An 18,222-nucleotide genomic window follows, 5' to 3' on the forward strand; every position below is an offset into this window, starting at 1 on the left:
GGAGCAGTGTGGAGACGATTTGAAGTGATTCAGTGACACAAGAAAAACAAGTTGGTTTACATTCAATGTTTTGATGTACAATAGGGCTAAGTAAACCTAGTAATGATGTTGCATTGAGATCAAACGGACAGTTGCAGCAGTGGGAACTGGTCATTTTGCACATAATCTCAGGGTAAGATTAGAGTATCTGGTGTTGAATTCTACTGAATTACTTTTGTTGTCTGTGCAGAGTAATTGATGCTAGTTTGTTTGGCTAACTGCTATGTTATGTTGTCTCCAAGGTTGCCTTTTTCGTGGTGGTGAAGGCTATTTATACGCTGGGACACAGTATCTCCTTAGTTGCTCTCACGACTGGATCAGCGATGCTTTGCTTCTTTAGGTGAGAAACAATAATATAAATAAAAGCAGAAGTACCTCAGACGCTAGAAATCTGAATAAAAAACAGCAAGTGCTGGCAGCAGCTGTGGAGAGTGGAACAAAGTCAGTATTTCGAGTCTGATATGACTTTTCCTCGAAAGGGGAAAAGGACTCAAAACATTGACTTTGCTTCTTCTCCCCAGGTGCTGCCAGACTTGCTGAGTTTCTCCATCAATTTCTCTTTGTACTTGATCTTTACATTCACTGTGATTGTCTTTCATGGTTCGGGTGGAGATGGATAGAGGCCGGTATATATGGCTGATGGAGTCTTGCTTGGTGAATCAATTGGCCTTTTCAGCTTATTGACATTTACACTGAAACACTACTGACTGCTTCATATACAATTTCCTGCTGCGTCTCAACATTTTTTAGGTCCAGCATGTAAGAAGGTGCATCCATACTTTGAATAATTTTAAATGATTCCAAGAACATTGTAAGTATAGGTCAGATTAGTTGGCCATTCATTGTCAACAGGTAAGAGATGCCGACCATAAGACCATTGGCAACTCAATGCCAAAAGCTTTAATGTCCTGACTTCAGACAAAGGTTGCTTTTTTTTTCATTTTATTAGAAAACTGTAAGGAAATGAGAAGCTATAATTAGACTGAATAGGAAAAACCAACATTCCCATGTCTAGCATCTCAAAAGATAAATGCTTAGATATGTGCCAGATGCATGTGGAATGTATGGCTATTATACAAGATAGCGTTCAAAATCCTCATAACGCTCAAGGAGTACATGGATATAAACCTGAAGAGATGTAGCTGACAATGTGAAACTACTCAAAACCAGGAAGTGGGATGAGGCTGGATGGCTACCTGTTGGGTAGCACATGTACAATAGGTCAAAAGGCCTCCTTCCATGCTCTAGTTATATAAGATTCAGTGATACGCTAGACTGTGGTGGAAGTGTGGTTCAGGATTGTATGAGGCGTATAATTGCTGTTAAGTAGTCTTAGAGCCCCACCCCATTAGAGAGGTTCAGGCAAGGTGGAGGTGGAGGTCAAGACTGTCTTTAGAGTGTCCTGAGTGGAGGCTTCTGAGGGGCTTGCGTGTGGTTTCTCCTCCGACTGGGATCTTCTTAACATTGCCCTGTCTCCTCATGAGGAAGAGGCACCTGGAGTGTTTGCAGGTTCCCTATTCCCCATGGCTTTGGTCCTGAAGCTGAATGGGGGATTGAGGTGCTGTTTTCACCTTCCAGCAGCCCGTGAGACTGCAGTTTCTGGAGCAATGAGGGCCATTCTGCCTCACATCCATGTTCACAGGTCCTATCTCTCCTTGTGCATTTGGACAAAGACTCCGATGTCTGACACCACTGTGTCCTCGCCAGTCCAGGGCTGATAAGTAGCCTGGTCTCTGGTGGCCTCCCGTGTGCCAGCATTCTGGGGTTTTGTTTTCACCTTGGCCAGCTGCCCACCAGATTGTGCTCGCACACTCTCAAAGCCTGATGTTCCCACCGGGGTGCCATCATCGGAGCTGGTGCAGGGTGCAGGAGGCAGTATTGTCAATGGGTCACCTGAAGCCTCAGTACTCCTGTTCTCAAGGAGGTGGGCTCTGCCTGTCTCTCTGGAGGTATTGGCAAGTGAAAGAAGAGAGTGGGACTTTGCAACTAATGGTTAGAAGTGATGTGTAATGAACATGACTGACAGTGCTGTTACTGGGAGACGTACATTGGAATGAAGAATGGTACTTACTCAGTTGGTGGGACATGAATCTTTCAGTATCCCCACAGGAGCAGTCTGGCTCTTCTCCCATACACATGAGGATTCTCTCCTTGAAAGGGGTGAGGACCCAGATGTCAGACACCCATTTGCCTGGGTGCAGTGGAAGGAAAGTGAGAGGCTCTTGTATCACAGGGTGCTGGTGAGGCCACACTTGAAGTATTGTGTACAGTTTTGGTCTCCTTAATTTAGAAAGTATGTACTGGCACTGGAGGGGGTGCAGAGGAGGTTCACTGGGTTGAGTCTGGAGTTGAGGGGGTTAGTTTATGAGGAGAGAATAAGTAGACTGGGACTGTACTCATTGGAATTTAGAAGAATGGGGGAGGGAATCTTGTAGAAACGTATGAAGAGAATAGATAAGTTAGAATCAGGAAGATTGTTCCCACTGGTGGGTGAAACTAGAATTAGGGGCATAGTCTCAAAATAAGGGGGAGTGGATTTAGGACTAAGTTGAGGAGGAACTTTGTCGCTCAAAGGTTTGTGAATCTGTGGAATTCCATGCCCATTAAAGCAGTTGAGGCTACCTCACTGAATATTTTTACAATAAAGGTAGGTTTTTCAACAGTAAAGGAATTCTGTTTTATGGTGAGTAGGCAGGTAAGTGGTGCTGAGTCCATGAAAAGAGCAGCCATGATCTTATTGAATGGCGGAGCAGGCTCCATGGGCCAGATGGCCTACTCCTGCTCCTAGTTCTTATGTTCTTATTCCTGGGGCTTAGCTTACCAAGACCCTCAGTGATACGCGAGACTATGAGCTCGCATTGAGCTCTAACCCAGTGGAGAATCATCACCTTCAGACTTACATCAACAAACCTGGATAGTTTTCTTCCCAATTTTAAAAGGAATCTGCTGGGATTTGAGTGTTGTTGGGGCTGCACTCATCCAGGCAAGTGGGAAGTATTCCATCACACTGCTGACTTGTGCCTTGTAGATTCCCTAACGATGGTAATGGTTGAGAGAGGGATATGCCTGGCCAAGAGGTTACAGATTGTGCTGGAGTACAATTCTGCTGTTGTTGATGGGCCACAGCATCTCATGGAATCCCAGTCTTGAGTTACTAGATCTGTTCAAAGTCTGTCCCATTTAGCACAGTGATCGTGCCACACAGCACATGTTCTCAATATGAAGGCGGGAGTTTGATTGTGGAGACAATGTGTGGTGGTCTCTCTTACCGATACTGTCGTGGTCAGACGTATCTGCAGCTGGCAGATTGGTAAAGATGAGGTCAAGAATGTTTTTCCCTCTAGTTGGTTCCCTCACTGTCTGCCGCAGAGCCAGTCTAGCAGCTATATCCTTTGGGACCCAACCAGCTCAATTAATATTACTGCTGCCTAGTCATTCTTGGTGGTGGACATTGAAATCCCACCACCCAGAGTATATTTTGTGCCTGTGTCACTCTCAGTGTGTTGTTCAACATGGAAGAGTATCAATTCATCAGCCAAGGCACGTGATAATTACCAGGATGTTGCTTTCCCATGTTCAACCTGAAGCCATGAGACTTCATGGGGTCAGGAGTCAATGTTGAGGACTTCCAGGGCAACTCCTTTCTGACTGTATACCACTGTGCTGCCACTTCTACTGGTGAGACAAGACATATCCAGGGATGGTGATGATGGTGTCTGGGATATTGTCTGTAAGGCATGCTTCTGTGAGTATGACTATATCAGGGTGTGGCTTGACGGGTCTGTGAGACAGTTCTCCCAATTTTGGCACTACCCCCCAGATGTTAGTGAGGAGGACTTTTCAGGGTCAACAGGACTGTTTCTGTCTTTACTGGTGCCTGGGTTGATGCCAGGTGATCCGTCCAGTTTCATTTCTTTTTTGAGACTTTAAAGCCACTGTGACAACTAAGTAGCTTGCTAAGCCATTTCAGAGGGCAGTAGAGAGTCATCCACATGGATTGGGTCACATGTAGGCCAGACCAGTCATGTTGAGGTTCTATGGGACATTGGTGAGACCTCTTCTGGAGTACTGTGTGCAGTTCTGGTCACGTTGCTATAACAAGGATATTATTAAATTGGAGAGGGTTCAGAAAAGATTTACCGGGATGTTGCTTGGAATGGAGGGTTTTGGTTATTTGGATAGGTTGGATAAGCGGAGACATTTTTTACTGGAGTGTATGAGGTTGAGGGGTTACCTCATAGAGTTTTATAAAATCGTGACGGGTATAGACAAGGTGAATAGCAAGGATCTTTTCCCTAGAGTGGGGGTGTTTAAAACCAGGGGGTATTTTTTTAAGGAGAGAGGAGAAAGATTTAAAAAGTATGAGGGGCAACATTTTACATAGAGTGGTTAGTATGTGGAATGAACTGCCAGAGGAAGTGGTGGATGAATGTACAGTTATAACATTTAAAAGACATGTGGTTAAGTACATGAATAGGAAAGGTTTGGAGGGATATGGGCCAAATGCAGACAGGTGGAAAATGTTTAGTTAGGGAACATGGTTGACATGGACTAGTTGGACCGAAGGGTCTGTTTCCATGCTGAATGACTGTATGACTATGATTCTTTCAGGACATTACTGAACCAGATGTTTTTTTCTGACAATCGACGTGGTTTCATGGTCATCATTACACTCTTTACTTCAGATGTTTATTAAATTCAAAATCCACCATCCACTGTGGCAGGATTTTAATTTGGGTCTTCAAACCTGAGTTTCTGATTAATTGTCTGGGGATATACCACGGCCTTAATGTCAAAGGGAATGGTGTATAACAATAGGGAGTTCTTGCTAAAGCAAGGCATTGGTTAGACCATGGCTGAAATAATCTGAGGGATTCTAATTGATGGTGTCAGAGGTCATGTATTTGGATGGATTGAGAATTGGCTCATGAGTAGAAGACAGAGTCACAAGAGGTTAGCATCTTAGTTCAGAAGGCAATAAAGAAGGCAAAGGGAATAGAAGATAAAAGCATGGAGGTTTTGCCAAAGCTATACAAGGACCTAGTCAGACCACAGCTGAAGTACAGTGAACAGTTTTGGGCTACACTGTGCTGATACTGGGTATGGAGGGACTGTCTCATGAGGAGAAGTTGAGTCAGTTGGGCCTGGACTCTTTGGAATTTAGAAGAGTGAAAAGTGAAAGATTCTTAAAGGAGAGTCTTAGAACAAAGGGCATGATCTCAGAATAAGGGACCACTCTCTAAGATGGAGATGAGGAGAAATTTTTTTCACTCTGAGAGTAATGAATCCATGGAATTCTTTGCGGCAGAGGGCTGTTGAGGCTGAGTCATTAAGTCTATTGAAACCTGAGGCGGACAGATTTTTAATTGGCAAGGAAATCAAAGGAGCAGGGGTCAAATAGAGTTGAGGATGATCAGATCAGCCATGATCTTATTGAGCAGACTCAGTGGACTGACTGGCCTAATTCTGTTCCTGTGCGTTATGGTCTAATCACACATACAATATTCTTAGCGGGCTTGACAGGGTAGATGTGGAAGGATAGTTTTCCTTTGGCTACTGTGTTGCTTACATTAAAGGGACAACTACATATCAAAAGTGCCTAATTGGTTATAAACTGCTTTGGCAAATCCTAAAGTCCAGGTTACTTTGTAACATTCGATTTGAAAAATTACTGAAGCAATTTTGTTTCTTAATGCTCAAATTAAATACCAACACAAAGCAAGAAGAACTCTTATTGTGGGCAAGAGTTCATCAAGAAATGCAAAAGATGACAGTTCAGTTCTTATCGTGTTTTAAGGAACATAAGCAGTTTTAGTAAAGCTAACTTTAGTACTGATAGTAATCAATATAAAATTGATGATAGGAAATGCTAGGTTTAAACCGATATTATTCAGACAGACTAATTTCTGTTGTTATTTTTTTCCTGCGCACAGAAAACTTCATTGCACGCGGAACTACATCCACCTGAACCTGTTTTTCTCTTTCATTTTGCGTGCAATATCTGTTTTACTGAAAGATGAAATTTTGTATTCAGAACATCATCAGTGTACTGAAGCAGCACAGGTGAGTCACTGTTACATTCTTCCCAGCGCAATGAAGTAATACAGTCCACTGATTACTAACAAATAGAATGATCAGAGAATTATTGCAGTTAATAAAATTTGTATTGATAAAGCACTTCATCTTAATTTTAAAATGAGAGGTCCTCGTGTAAACATGACCTATACTGAGAAATAAGCCTTCTGCACTGAATTGGAGCCCATGTCTCACAACCAAGGTGGAATTTACACCCTCCTGTGGGCAGGTTTGGATGTGCGGAGAGGGTTGCTGGCAGACCGATGGAGGTGCTGCTCCCTCTGATTATGATGCAGGCAGTCGTGCCCATCCCGTTGCCCTGGAGACTAGCTGAGGCTCTGTCAGAGGTGCCTGCAACCTACTGCAATGATGATTGGACGAGAGAGATCCTCATTCATAATCACTCTTCTCCTAATCAAGAGATCCGTCATCAGTAGAGGAGGCCCTTCGTTTCTGACTTGTTAACTCTACTCACCAACCTCACTGGCAACCTCGCCCCAAAGACCATCTCCTTCTTTACATTGACCTCTCCCCAGGGATCCATACATAATCCCTGGTGATAGTCTCACTGTAATAGCAACAGCGACCCCTGGTGGTAGAGAGCCAATGGTCTGTTCCCAGAGCTGCAATTTCTACATTGCTCAGGGTTTAATTGGATAAAAGACCCAAATCTGACCAGGTAAGTGTCTGATTCTCCTATGATAAGTTTCTAAAATTTTCTTGAGAGTATTTCCAGATAGGATCTAGCATTTTTCTTAAATCATCTTGAACATTCAGTAAATTGTAGTGTCTCAGACTGTGAGCTGTGCTGCGATAGCTCTTTAGCTCGGTGAGGTTGTGTTTTAAGGCTGCTATCCTTAGCCAGCTCAGTCGGCTCACTGTGATGTTGTGGGTAAATCATCACAAGTTACCTTTAATTTGGCCACTTATTAAGAAATCTCACAGACCATCAAATACTGAAACAATGATTTAAATTTTATTGCATGTCGCGACCAAAATAAGCCCCCTCAAGTAAGCAAGTTAAGGCCCACAACTCAACTTGGCTATTACCCAGTTAGTGGTGAAATTTAGGTCTGATTCTAATCAACAGGGTCTATCTGTGGACGTGTTCCAGGGTTCGATCCTTGTGCAGTGTTGTTCTTCGAAGTTCTGCTGCTGAAGTGTTGTGGAGTTGGATTCTAATACAATTTTCTCTCTTTCATGTGTGTGGTGAGGGATTATTGATGATCCTTTAGATTCTTTCATCCCCAACACTGATGACACTTCTGGAGTCCTCAAGTCTTTCTTTTCAGAAGTAGCTCCCCAGTTCCTTGTTACATTCAGGGTTAGCTGTCTGTTTGAAACAGCCCATCTTGCTTTTATCCTTTAACCTCAGGACATCCTTCTGTAGACAGGTCTTAAATATCCATTTGTCAGGAGGCAGCAGATTAACATGCAGTTTTATTTCCTCTGTCCCAGGGAACAGCTTGTCCATGTTGCTTCAAATCCTTCTTCCCAGGGATAACTAATGAGCATGTTGCTTTTAATTCCTTTATCACAGTTTCTCCATATCCCTTTCATCTTGGGAAACGGTTTATTCCAGAAAGATTTATTGCTGCTTCTTTCCCTGGGTAACTGTTTATCTTTGTTGATTGTTTCAATCCATGAAGCTATTAAAGTTCTGAAGTCTAGAGGTATCACATTCTCGATTGTTGACAAAAGATAGCGCACACCCACCTCAGTGATCACCAGCACCCTTTTATCACAGTAACTTCATACAAGAGATAGGAAGACAGAGAATATCTCTGGAAGCCTACTCTGGGGTTCCAGTGACTTATGATCTGATGTCTTATTACAGTTATTTTTACAGTAAAGTATGGTTAACTCTTTAATCTTCCCACAAAGTATTAACCTCATTAAATGTTTATTGTTTTCATCCGTTCTTACGTCCATCCCTCCCATCATTTCTCTCAAGCCTTTTCTGTCCAAGGCATCAATTTCCAAATGTATTCCTGGTTCTCTTGGAGGACGTAGAGGAGATATGGGCTTCCTTATTGTTTCTGTGGGAGGTGGGCATATTGGTGGAGTGGGATGACAGCTTCCCTCGACTGCTGGTTCCTGGGCTGTGACACTTGTGAATGTAACAGCATGAGAAGCAATCAAGGAAGCATCAAATCAGGAGAGAAAACTCCAGGACTTGAACCACCACAGTCCCTCAGAAAGGAAGACAGGGAACTGAAGATCACCCTGTCAGCTCCTAATCCATTGGACTTTCATCCAGGGTTGAAGCTGGCAGATGAATGGAAGAGTAAAGAGCACACTGATGGTGATTCTGGAGATAAAGAGATGAAGACGTTTTGTTTTGCCTCAGGCAGAGATTTATCTTTGTGTGAACCGTGATATCGTTTCTGTACCAGGTTCAACATGAGGTTGCTTTGCTGAAGGTAATCACACCTCAGGAGCTTCTTCAAAAAGTAGGAGCGCACTATCATCTGCAACAGAACCAACTTCTGGACCAGGATCCATCAGAAGCTCCTATCCTCCAAGTATAGTACATCCACTATTCCCTTATATCCACAGGACTTTTACTTCCTCAAAGAACTCCAATATATGCAATTTCTTGTTCATACAAACTGTGTTGGCTCTATCTGATTCCCTTACATTTTTCTAATCACGCTGCTATAACATCTCTAATATTCGATCATCACCCTGACAACAGATGCTAAATACCCGAAACATCGACTCCCCTGCTTGTCAGATGCTACCTGACCTGCTGTGCTTTTCCAGCGCCACACTTTTTGACCCTGACTGTCCAGCATCTGCGGTCCTCACTTTCTCCCGGTAGCCTTCTGTTTCTTTTTGAACAAAGGAGTTACAACTGCTGTTTCTCAATCTAGTGGAATCTTCCCAAATCTAGGGAATTTTGAAAAGTTAGAATTGATGAGTGAACATGTATGAGCTTATGAATTAGGAGCGAGAGTAAGCCACCCGCCTTCAATCTGTTGCATGTTCAATTTCTGATCAGAGTACTTCACACTCCTGCTCGGTCTCAGTAACCTTTACGCCCTTCCTTATCAAGAGTCTAACTGTCTGTGGCTTAAAAATGGTTAAAGAATGCTTTTACCAGCTTTTCAAGGAGAGTTCCAAAAACTCATGAATTTCAATGAGAAACAATATCCTCATCATCTCAGCCTTAAATAGGAGACCCTTTATTTTTAAACATTAACTCCTCCTTCTAGGTTCTCCCACAAGAGGAAACATCCTTTCTACATTCATCCTGTCAAGGCCCTCAGGATTTTATATGTTTCAATCAAGTTACCTCTTGGTCTTCTAAGCCAGCCTGTCCAAACCTTCCTCACAAGAGAACTCGTCATTCCAGGGTTCAGTCTAACAAACCTGCTGTGAATTGCTTCCAATGTATTTGCATCTTAAAGAGTGAGACTTACACCTGTCATCTAGTCCAGAGGCTCCGGTAAAGGCAAGGGCTGTTCCATCATGGGCTTATTGTTTCTTAGAGCTATGGTATCTTGGAGATTTTATTTCCCCCTCTCTGTGAAGACCTCTAATCTGCAGTAATCTCTTACTCACTGTGGTCAACTGATCCATTCAACTTCCCATGTTCTCTACTTTGACCGCTTGCTGAGTTTTGTCAATGTCGCATGAGGCTATGTGCTTCGTTGCTTTAGTGGTCCTTGCATTCCTTTGTCTGTTGCTCCCTGTTGCTGCTGGGCTTGTCTTTGGGCTTTTTCTCTCCTACAATCGTGTTGCTGAGCAGGCCACTGTACAGCGCTGATTGGGGTGAGGTTTCACTTTTGTGGCTCTCTTGCTGCTTGTTGTAAGGGTCCAGTCATAGCTTAACAGCTAATGGCCTGAGCTGTCAGTATGTGCAGTTCACCCCCATGTCAGTGAATGCCAAGAATGTTTACTCACTTCAATGATGCACAATGCACGATATGACAGGATACCACTGGAAACACTCAGGTTCAAGTTTCATGTGATCTCACATCACATTGACATTGCTCCTTACGCACATGCTCAGTCACTATCATTTGGAAACCTCTGCTATTGGCAAACACAGCCATTCGACTTATGCACAGCAAGATCCTGTGAACAGCAGCAATCCTGAGGTACAGGGTGTACATGCATTTGGAAAGGCAAGGACTGATTAGTGATAGTAAACATGGCTTTGTGCATGGGATATCATGTCTCTCAAACTTGATTGAGTTTTTTGAAGAAGTAACGAAGAGGATTGATGAGGGAAGAGTAGTGGATGTGATCTATATGGGTTTCAGTCAGGCGTGCAACAAGGTTCCCTATGGGAGACTGGTTAGCAAGGTTGGATCTCATGGAATTCAAGGAGAACTAGCCATTTGGATACAGAACTAGCTCAAAAGTAGAAGGGTGGTGGTGGAGGGTTGTTTTTCAGACTGGAGGCCTGTGACCAGTGGAGTGCCACAAGGATCAGTGCTGGGTCCACTACTTTACAACATTTATAGGAATGATTTGAATGTGAGCATAAGAGGTACAGTTAGTAAGTTTGCAGATGACACCAAAATTGGAGATGTAGTGGACAGTGAAGAAGGTTACCTCAGATTACAATGGGATTTTGATCAGATGTGCCAAAGGGCTGAGAAGTGGCAGATTGAGTTTAATTCAGATAAATGTGAGGTGCTGCATTTTGGGAAAGCAAATCTCAGCAGGACTTATACACTTAATGGTAAGGTCCTAGGGAGTGTTGCTGAACAAAGAGACCTTGGAGTGCAGGTTCATAGCTCCTTGAAAGTGGAGTTGCAGGCAGATAGGATAGTGAAGAAGGAGTTTGTTATGCTTTCCTTTACTGGTCAGAGTATTGAGTACAGAAGTTGGGAGGTCATGTTGCGGCTGTACAGGACATTGGTTAGGCCACTGTTGGAATATTGCATGCAATTCTGATCTCCTTCTATCAGAAAGATATTGTGAAAATTGAAAGGGTTCAGAAAAGACTTAAAGGGATGTTGCCAGGGTTGGAGGATTTGAGCTACAAGGAGAGATTGAACAGGCTGGGGCTGTTTTCTCTGGAGCGTCAGAGGCTGAGGAGTGACCTTATAGAGGTTAATAAAATTATGAGGGGCATAGATAGGGTAAATAGACAGTCTCTTCCCTGGGGTGGGAGAGTCCTGAACTAGAGGGCATAGGATTAGGGTGAGAGGGGAAAGATATAAAAGAGAGCTAAGGGGCAACTTTTTCACAGAGGGTGGTACGGATATGGAATGAGCTGCCAGAGGAAGTGGTGGAGGCTTGTACAATTACAACATTTAAAAGGCATTTGGATGGGTATATGAAGAGGAATGGTTTGGAGGGATACTGGCCAGGTGGTGGCAGGTGGAACTAGATTGGTTGGGATATGGTCGACATGAAGCACCTGTTTCCATGCTGTACATCTCTGTGACTCTATGATTCTCTCGCACGGTTGAACAGTTCATCTGTTGTAGTGGTGGTGGTGTTTGAAGGAGCAATGCGAGGGAACTAGCAGCAAATCACCTCAGAAAATCAACAGAAGAGGCACCCATGGTTTATCAACTCATCTGGAAGGCAGAAGGCTACGGCCAAACCAGATGGAAACAGTGTTGTCACTTCATTATACCGAGCACAGATTGTAAAAACAATAAAGTCTGCGCCAACGCTCTGAATAGGCAGTTCACTTAGTGTCATTCTCCCTGTAACCCTGCACATGTTCCTTTTCAAATAACAGTCTAAATCCCTTTGAAAGGCTTGAGTTGAACTTGCCTCCACCAGAGTCTGCATTCCAGATTTCAGTCAGCTACTGTGTGTAGAAGTTTTCTCTCATCTCACTTGTGCCAATTACTTTAAATCAGGGCCCTCTCGTTCTTGATCCTTTCATGGGTTGGAGCAGTTTTTTCCTAACCTAATCTGTCCAGACCACTCGTGGTCAACATCCCTGTCAAATCTCTCCCCACTTTTTTGTTTCTCCAAGGAAAATAGTCCCCACTTTTCCAATCTATCTTCACGACTGATGTTCCTTATGCCTTGTGCAATTCCCATGAACCTTTTTGAACCTTAGTGCTCCTAAAATGTGGCATCCAGAACTACACATAATACCCCACCTGAGGGCAAACTAGTGTCTTATACAAGTCCAACATTACCTCCTTGTTCTTGTATTCTATGCCCCATTAACATGTCAAGGATGTTTTATTAACAGTAGTCTCAAGCTGTAGTGCCACCTTCAATGCTTTATGCCATGTAGCCCCCCCCCCCCGGGCTCTGCTCCTGCATACTGATGAGAATGTTATTCTTTTTTTTGTAGTGCCTCTCCATATTATAGTCATAGAGATGTACAGCACAGAAGCAGACCCTTCGGTGCAACTCATTCATGCTGACCAGAAATCCTAAATTAATCTAGTCCCATTTTCCAGCACTTGGCCCATATCCCTCTAAACCTTCCTAATCATCACTTTCCTGATGAAGGGCTTTTGCCCGAAATGTCCATTTTCCTGCTGCCTGACCTGCTATTCTTTTCCAGCATTACTCCAAACTTGACTCTTCCTGATCATGTACCCATCCGGATGCCTTTTAAATGGTGTAATTGTACCAGCCTCCAGCACTTCCTCTAGCAGCTCATTCCATACACGCACCACACCCTATGTGAAAAAGTTGCCCCTTTAAATCTTTGCCCTCACACCTTAAACCTATGCCCTCTCGTTTTGGATTCCCCTACCCTCGGAAAAAGACCTTGGCTATTCACCGTATCCATGCCCCTCATGATTTTTTAAAAACTCTACAAGGTCACCCCTCAGCCTCTACTCTGCAGGGAAAATAGCCCAAGCCTATTCAGCCTCTCCTTATAGCTCAAACCTGCTAACCCTGGCAACATCCTTGTAAATCTTTTCTGAATCATTTCAAGTTTCACAACATCTTCCTGCCAAAATGTATCATTTTTCATAGAATCCTACAGTGTGAAACCAGGCCCTTCAGCCCAACAAGTCCACACCAACCCTCCAAAGAGTAACCCACCTAGACCCATTCCCCTATTACTCTACATTTTATTCCTGACTAATGCACCTAACCATACATCCCTGAACACTGTGGGCAATTTAGCATAGCCAGTTTACCTAACCTGCACATCTCCATTGAATTTGTCCACTCATTTCACCAACTTGTCCATATACTTTTAAACTTCTAAACTACCCTCCTGATGGTTCATCATGCTTCCCAGCTTTGTATCATCCATAAACTTTGAACTTATCCCCTGTGCACAAGATTTAGATGATTAATATATATCAGAAAAAGCAAGGATACTAACAATGACACCCAGTTATGAAAGCTGGAGACACAAGAGTTTTTTCATTCAAAGTAAGCACGTGAAAGGCTATGACAATATAAGTTATGATCATTTGCATTGATGGTAACAAGGGACACGCTGGGAGAATTTTAAAAAATCTGTGATCAAGGGGAGCCAGAAAAATCAAACTTCCGGAAAAAGCAATTAAACCTACACGAGCTAATTAATATAAATGAGACAGTGCCGAGCAACGTGGGTGGTACATCTACACTGCCTAACATAACTGAGCATTGGCCGCAAATTTAGGAATTTGAAGAGAGAAGTTTACATTTACATAAAATCTTTTGGGTATATTTTTGCTAGCAAGCAAATATCACTGGCTTAACTGGGAATGTAGTATTCCATTATACAACATCCTCTCATCCTATTTATTTATATAGAGTCATGGCCTGAGTTAATGTCATTTGATTACACTGGGCTTAGAAATCCAAATGAATTCTTACTTTCTGGTCCCCTGTCCTTTAATGGGCACAAACTACTTGGGGATTAAGATATGCACCAGGCGTTTGAGGCGGATTTATGCAACATTCAATTCAAAGCCAAATTGAGCACTAACCTAACTGAATGAAAATTAAAAAGTCACTGCAATCGGATACAATGTTCATAAAGAAATATATAAACAGTTTTTTGTGATTGATTATTGTTTAAGTGGAACAGTATATGCTCCACATAAAGGATGCTGATTGCCCTAAAGATTACCACTCTATCTTTAAATAGTTTAAAGTGAATAGTTCCCAAGTGCCCGCCTACATTAACCTCTGTATCGCAGATGGTTTATTAGCTATGCCACTTGAATAATAGCCAATTACAGCAGATGCTGGAAATCCGAAACAAACACAGAAATATGCTAGAGGAACTCGGCAGGTCTGGGAACATCTGTGGAGAGCAAAATGCAGTTAATGTTTCAAGTCTGATATGACTTCTTCAGAACTGAAAGCTGTTGAAATATTTTCTTTTTATACTTTTGACAGAGGCAGAGGCCTAATGCAGAAGGCAAAGGGGTTGTTAATAATGGAGAAAGAGGAAAGGTGATGATAAAATGGGTGTAAATTATTTTGTCAAGGGGAGAGAATAGGGTCCTAAGTATATAAAAAATATTTTTGAACACTTTTCAGTTTTGAAGCAGTGTCATACCAGATGCAAAACACTAATTTTGTTTCTCTCGACAGATTGGGTCAAACCTGCTGAATTTCTCCAGCATTTTCTCTACTTGTTTGTGTCAGTTACATCATTTTCTCCCTTTTATGCATGTTTTAAACTGTATTTTCACCACGTGCCAGGATTAAAGCAACCTTTCTTTGCTTGCCAGTCATGGCCTCAACCTTTTGGTCGCCTGTCCCAAGGTCTCCTGTTATGACGCAGTGTCAAGTCATACTTGCTATGTCCCTGTGAATGGCTTGAGATAGTACCCAACTTAAAGATATTATATAAGTGAAAGTTGTCATTTTGTAATCTTTTGTGGCCCAACTCAAAAATATAATTAATTTTGACGTGGTACAGATATAAGCAACAAAACGGTTCCCAAACACTGTATTAAGTATCATGATCATGAGAAAAGTTAAGAGATCAAACTTATATTTAAAATACAAACATCACAGTGACGCAAATAGTTAAGCTCAAGATTATAAAGAAAAGTTAAATTATTTATGATCCAGATAAATTATTTATGTGGTAAAGTGAGAACATCAAGGATCCATCTAACAAGTTGGGTTGTGATGTGTTAAATTTGATAGACATGTCTGCGTAACCTATTCCTATATAAACACTGATGTCTTCACTTCATAAATTGCATCAACGTCACTGAATTGATGAACAGGGTACCAGACAACAGTTAGATTTCTTAATGTCATGTAAAGGAGTTGCAAGATGGTTGTACGTCTTCCTGTAAGATTGCCTTCTGCTGAGATGAATATTTGGAGTGGCAGTTATTGTGCGGAAGAGGTTCATTATCTTTAGTGACGGAAATAACATTGGAAAATACACACTCTCCTGCATTTTCCATGCTATTTTTAGCCAATTTGTTTACACAGTCTCTTCTTTTGATCACAGTTGAACTCTATTCCTCTCATTGTTTCTCTCTAGATTGCCTGTAAAACGATTTTGGTCTTCTTCCAGTATTTCGTCATTGCCAACTTCTACTGGCTGTTGGTGGAAGGTTTGTACCTGCACACCCTCCTTATGATCTTTTTCTCGGAAAATAAATACTTTGTCCTCTACATACTGATTGGCTGGGGTAAGCCCTTTTTTTTGATCAGAAAATGTTCTTAACAGATTCCAGATGAAATCCAGCCAACTTCCTTATGATTTGAATTAACCTGCTAAACTTTCCTACAGGAATTCCAGCAATCATTGCAATTGTCTGGACTATTACAAGAATCTATTTCGAAGACATTGCGTGAGTATGAGCAATATTAGCAATAATTGTAATGTCTTTTTCATGGCAGTTTTCGGGTTGGGTCTCAAACCCTCCCTTTGATTGGAGTAAAATGAGTAATATTAGATGAATACAAACACAGCTATTAATTCTCCTTCTTCTTTGACCTCTTTATTTTGTGGTGCTATTAACTAGTTCTGTTAATCATCAGTACTGACACACACCTGGGTAGCTGGGGACAATAAACGGGGAGGAGAGGTTAGAGTAAATGCCCTTAGACCTTTTGACAGGACTCCCGAGTGGAGAAGGGGACACTTGTGTTTATATACCACCTTTCCTGACCAGGGAACATCGCAAAATGTTTTGCAGCAAGTTGAAGTGGGTTTGAAATGAAGCCATTGTTCCAATGTAGGAAATAAAGCAGCAAATTTGCAAACATAAATTTCCTACTGACAGCGATGCGATAATACAAATAGTTCTGCTTACAAGGCCATCGGCCTGGTAAATTATGTGTGCTTTTCTCCCCACATATATTGCCAGATCTGCAAGATATTTCCAGCATTGTCTGCCTTCATTACAGCAATGTGATAATGATCAGATAATCTGGTTTCATGGCGTTGGCTGAGGAATGGTTATTGGTCAGGACACCCAGGAGAACATGCCTGCACCTGTTTCATTAAGGACTTTGGGATCATTTATGTCCATCAGGCAGGATGGATGGGCCTCAGCTTAACAGCTCAATGGAAAGAGTCAACACGTCTCACAGTGCAGTATTCCTTCAGTACTCAGATCTCTTAAGTTGGTTGCACACAATGAACACATACCCTTCTCACTCATAGTCTAGTATTCTACCGCTGAGACAGTTGTCCTGTTGCAACATTATCGGGTAACTATAAAACTATCTTTGTGTTGTACCAGTTCTTTATCATGGTCCTCTATTCCCGAGAGGCACCAGAGATTTAACAAGCAACTTTTCTATTAAGGTCTTTGTTCACTCATAGAGTCATAGAGATGTACAGCATGGAAACAGACCCTTCGGTCCAACCCGTCCATGCTGACCAGATATCCCAACCTAATCTAGTCCCACCTGCCAGCACCCGGTCCATATCCCTCCAAAGCCTTCCTATTCATATACCCATCCAAATGCCTCTTAAATGTTGCAATTGTACCAGCCTCCACCACTTCCACTGGCAGCTCATTCCATACATGTTACCACCCTCTATGTGAAAAAGTTGCCCCTTAGGTCTCTTTTATATCTTTCCCTTCTCACCCTAAACCTATGCCCTCTAGTTCCAACTACCTGACCCCAGGGAAAAGACTTTGTCTATTTATCATATCCATGCCCCTCATAATTTTGTAAACCTCTATTAGGTCACCCCTCAGCCTCTGACGCTCCAAGGAATACTGCCCCAGCCTGTTCAGCCTCTCCCTATAAAGTTCAAATCCTCCAACCCTGGCAACATCCTTGTAAATCTTTTCTGAACCGTTTCAAGTTTCACAACATCTTTCCGATAGGAAGGAGACCAGAATTGCACGCAATATTCCAACAATGGCCTAACCAATGTCCTGTACAGCTGCAACATGACCTCCCAACCCCTGTACTCAATACTCTGACCAATAAAGGAAAGCATACCAAATGCCTTCTTCACTATCCTATCCACCTGCGACTCCACTTTCAAGGAGCTATGAACCTGCATTCCAAGGTCTCTTTGTTCAGCAACATTCCCTATGACCTTACCATTAAGTGTACAAGTCCTGCTAAGATTTGCTTTCCCAAAATACAGCGCCTCACATTTATCTGAGTTAAACTCCATCTGCCACTTCTCAGCCCATTGGCCCATCTGGTCAAGATCCAGTTGTAAACTGAGGTAACCCTCTTTGCTGTCCACTACACCTCTAATTTTGGTGTCATCTGCAAAGTTACTAACTGTACCTCTTATGCTCACATCCAAATAATTTATGTAAATGAAAAAAAATGACACTCCTCATTCAGTGGTGCCCACATGGTGAGAATGTTAGAGAAAGAGACCCAAAATGTAGACAAATGCAAGGATCACTTTGGCCCAAAAAGTGACTTCAAGTTGCATACAGACTGGGTTGATTAAATCAGCACTAATGCTGTGGAGAGTGAATTCTTGAAGTGTGTACAAGGTGGGTTTGTAGAACAATATGTTGAGAAGCTAACCTGAAGCGGGCTATTTTGGATCTGGTAATGTATAATGAGACAGATAATAGTCTTGCTACAAAAGAGTGTTTGGGAAATAGCGATCATAATATGATAACATTTTACAAGCAGTTTGAATGTCACATTGTTCATTTTGATGCTAAGGTCTTAAATCTGAACAAAGGAAACTAAGAGTGTCACGTGGGTATTGTAGCTTGGGAAAATGCAGGAAAAGATTTGACAGTAAGCAGG

At 42.3% G+C, this 18,222-nt stretch overlaps 1 protein-coding gene across 1 annotated transcript in view; it reads left to right on the forward strand.

Moving 5' to 3' along the window:
• vipr2 (vasoactive intestinal peptide receptor 2) overlaps positions 1 to 18,222 on the forward strand; it is a 126,719-nt gene that overhangs the window by 70,250 nt on the left and 38,247 nt on the right. Inside the window, exons 5-8 of the mRNA XM_043690682.2 lie at positions 282 to 379; positions 5,973 to 6,102; positions 15,515 to 15,665; positions 15,767 to 15,827. Coding sequence (XP_043546617.1) covers positions 282 to 379; positions 5,973 to 6,102; positions 15,515 to 15,665; positions 15,767 to 15,827 — 440 coding nt within the window. The remainder of the gene's footprint in view (positions 1 to 281; positions 380 to 5,972; positions 6,103 to 15,514; positions 15,666 to 15,766; positions 15,828 to 18,222) is intronic.

This window comes from Chiloscyllium plagiosum, unplaced genomic scaffold, assembly GCF_037043375.1.
Source record: "Chiloscyllium plagiosum isolate Xiang-an unplaced genomic scaffold, Cpla_swu_hap1 HiC_scaffold_5, whole genome shotgun sequence".
In the NCBI taxonomy this organism is placed as follows: domain Eukaryota; kingdom Metazoa; phylum Chordata; class Chondrichthyes; order Orectolobiformes; family Hemiscylliidae; genus Chiloscyllium; species Chiloscyllium plagiosum.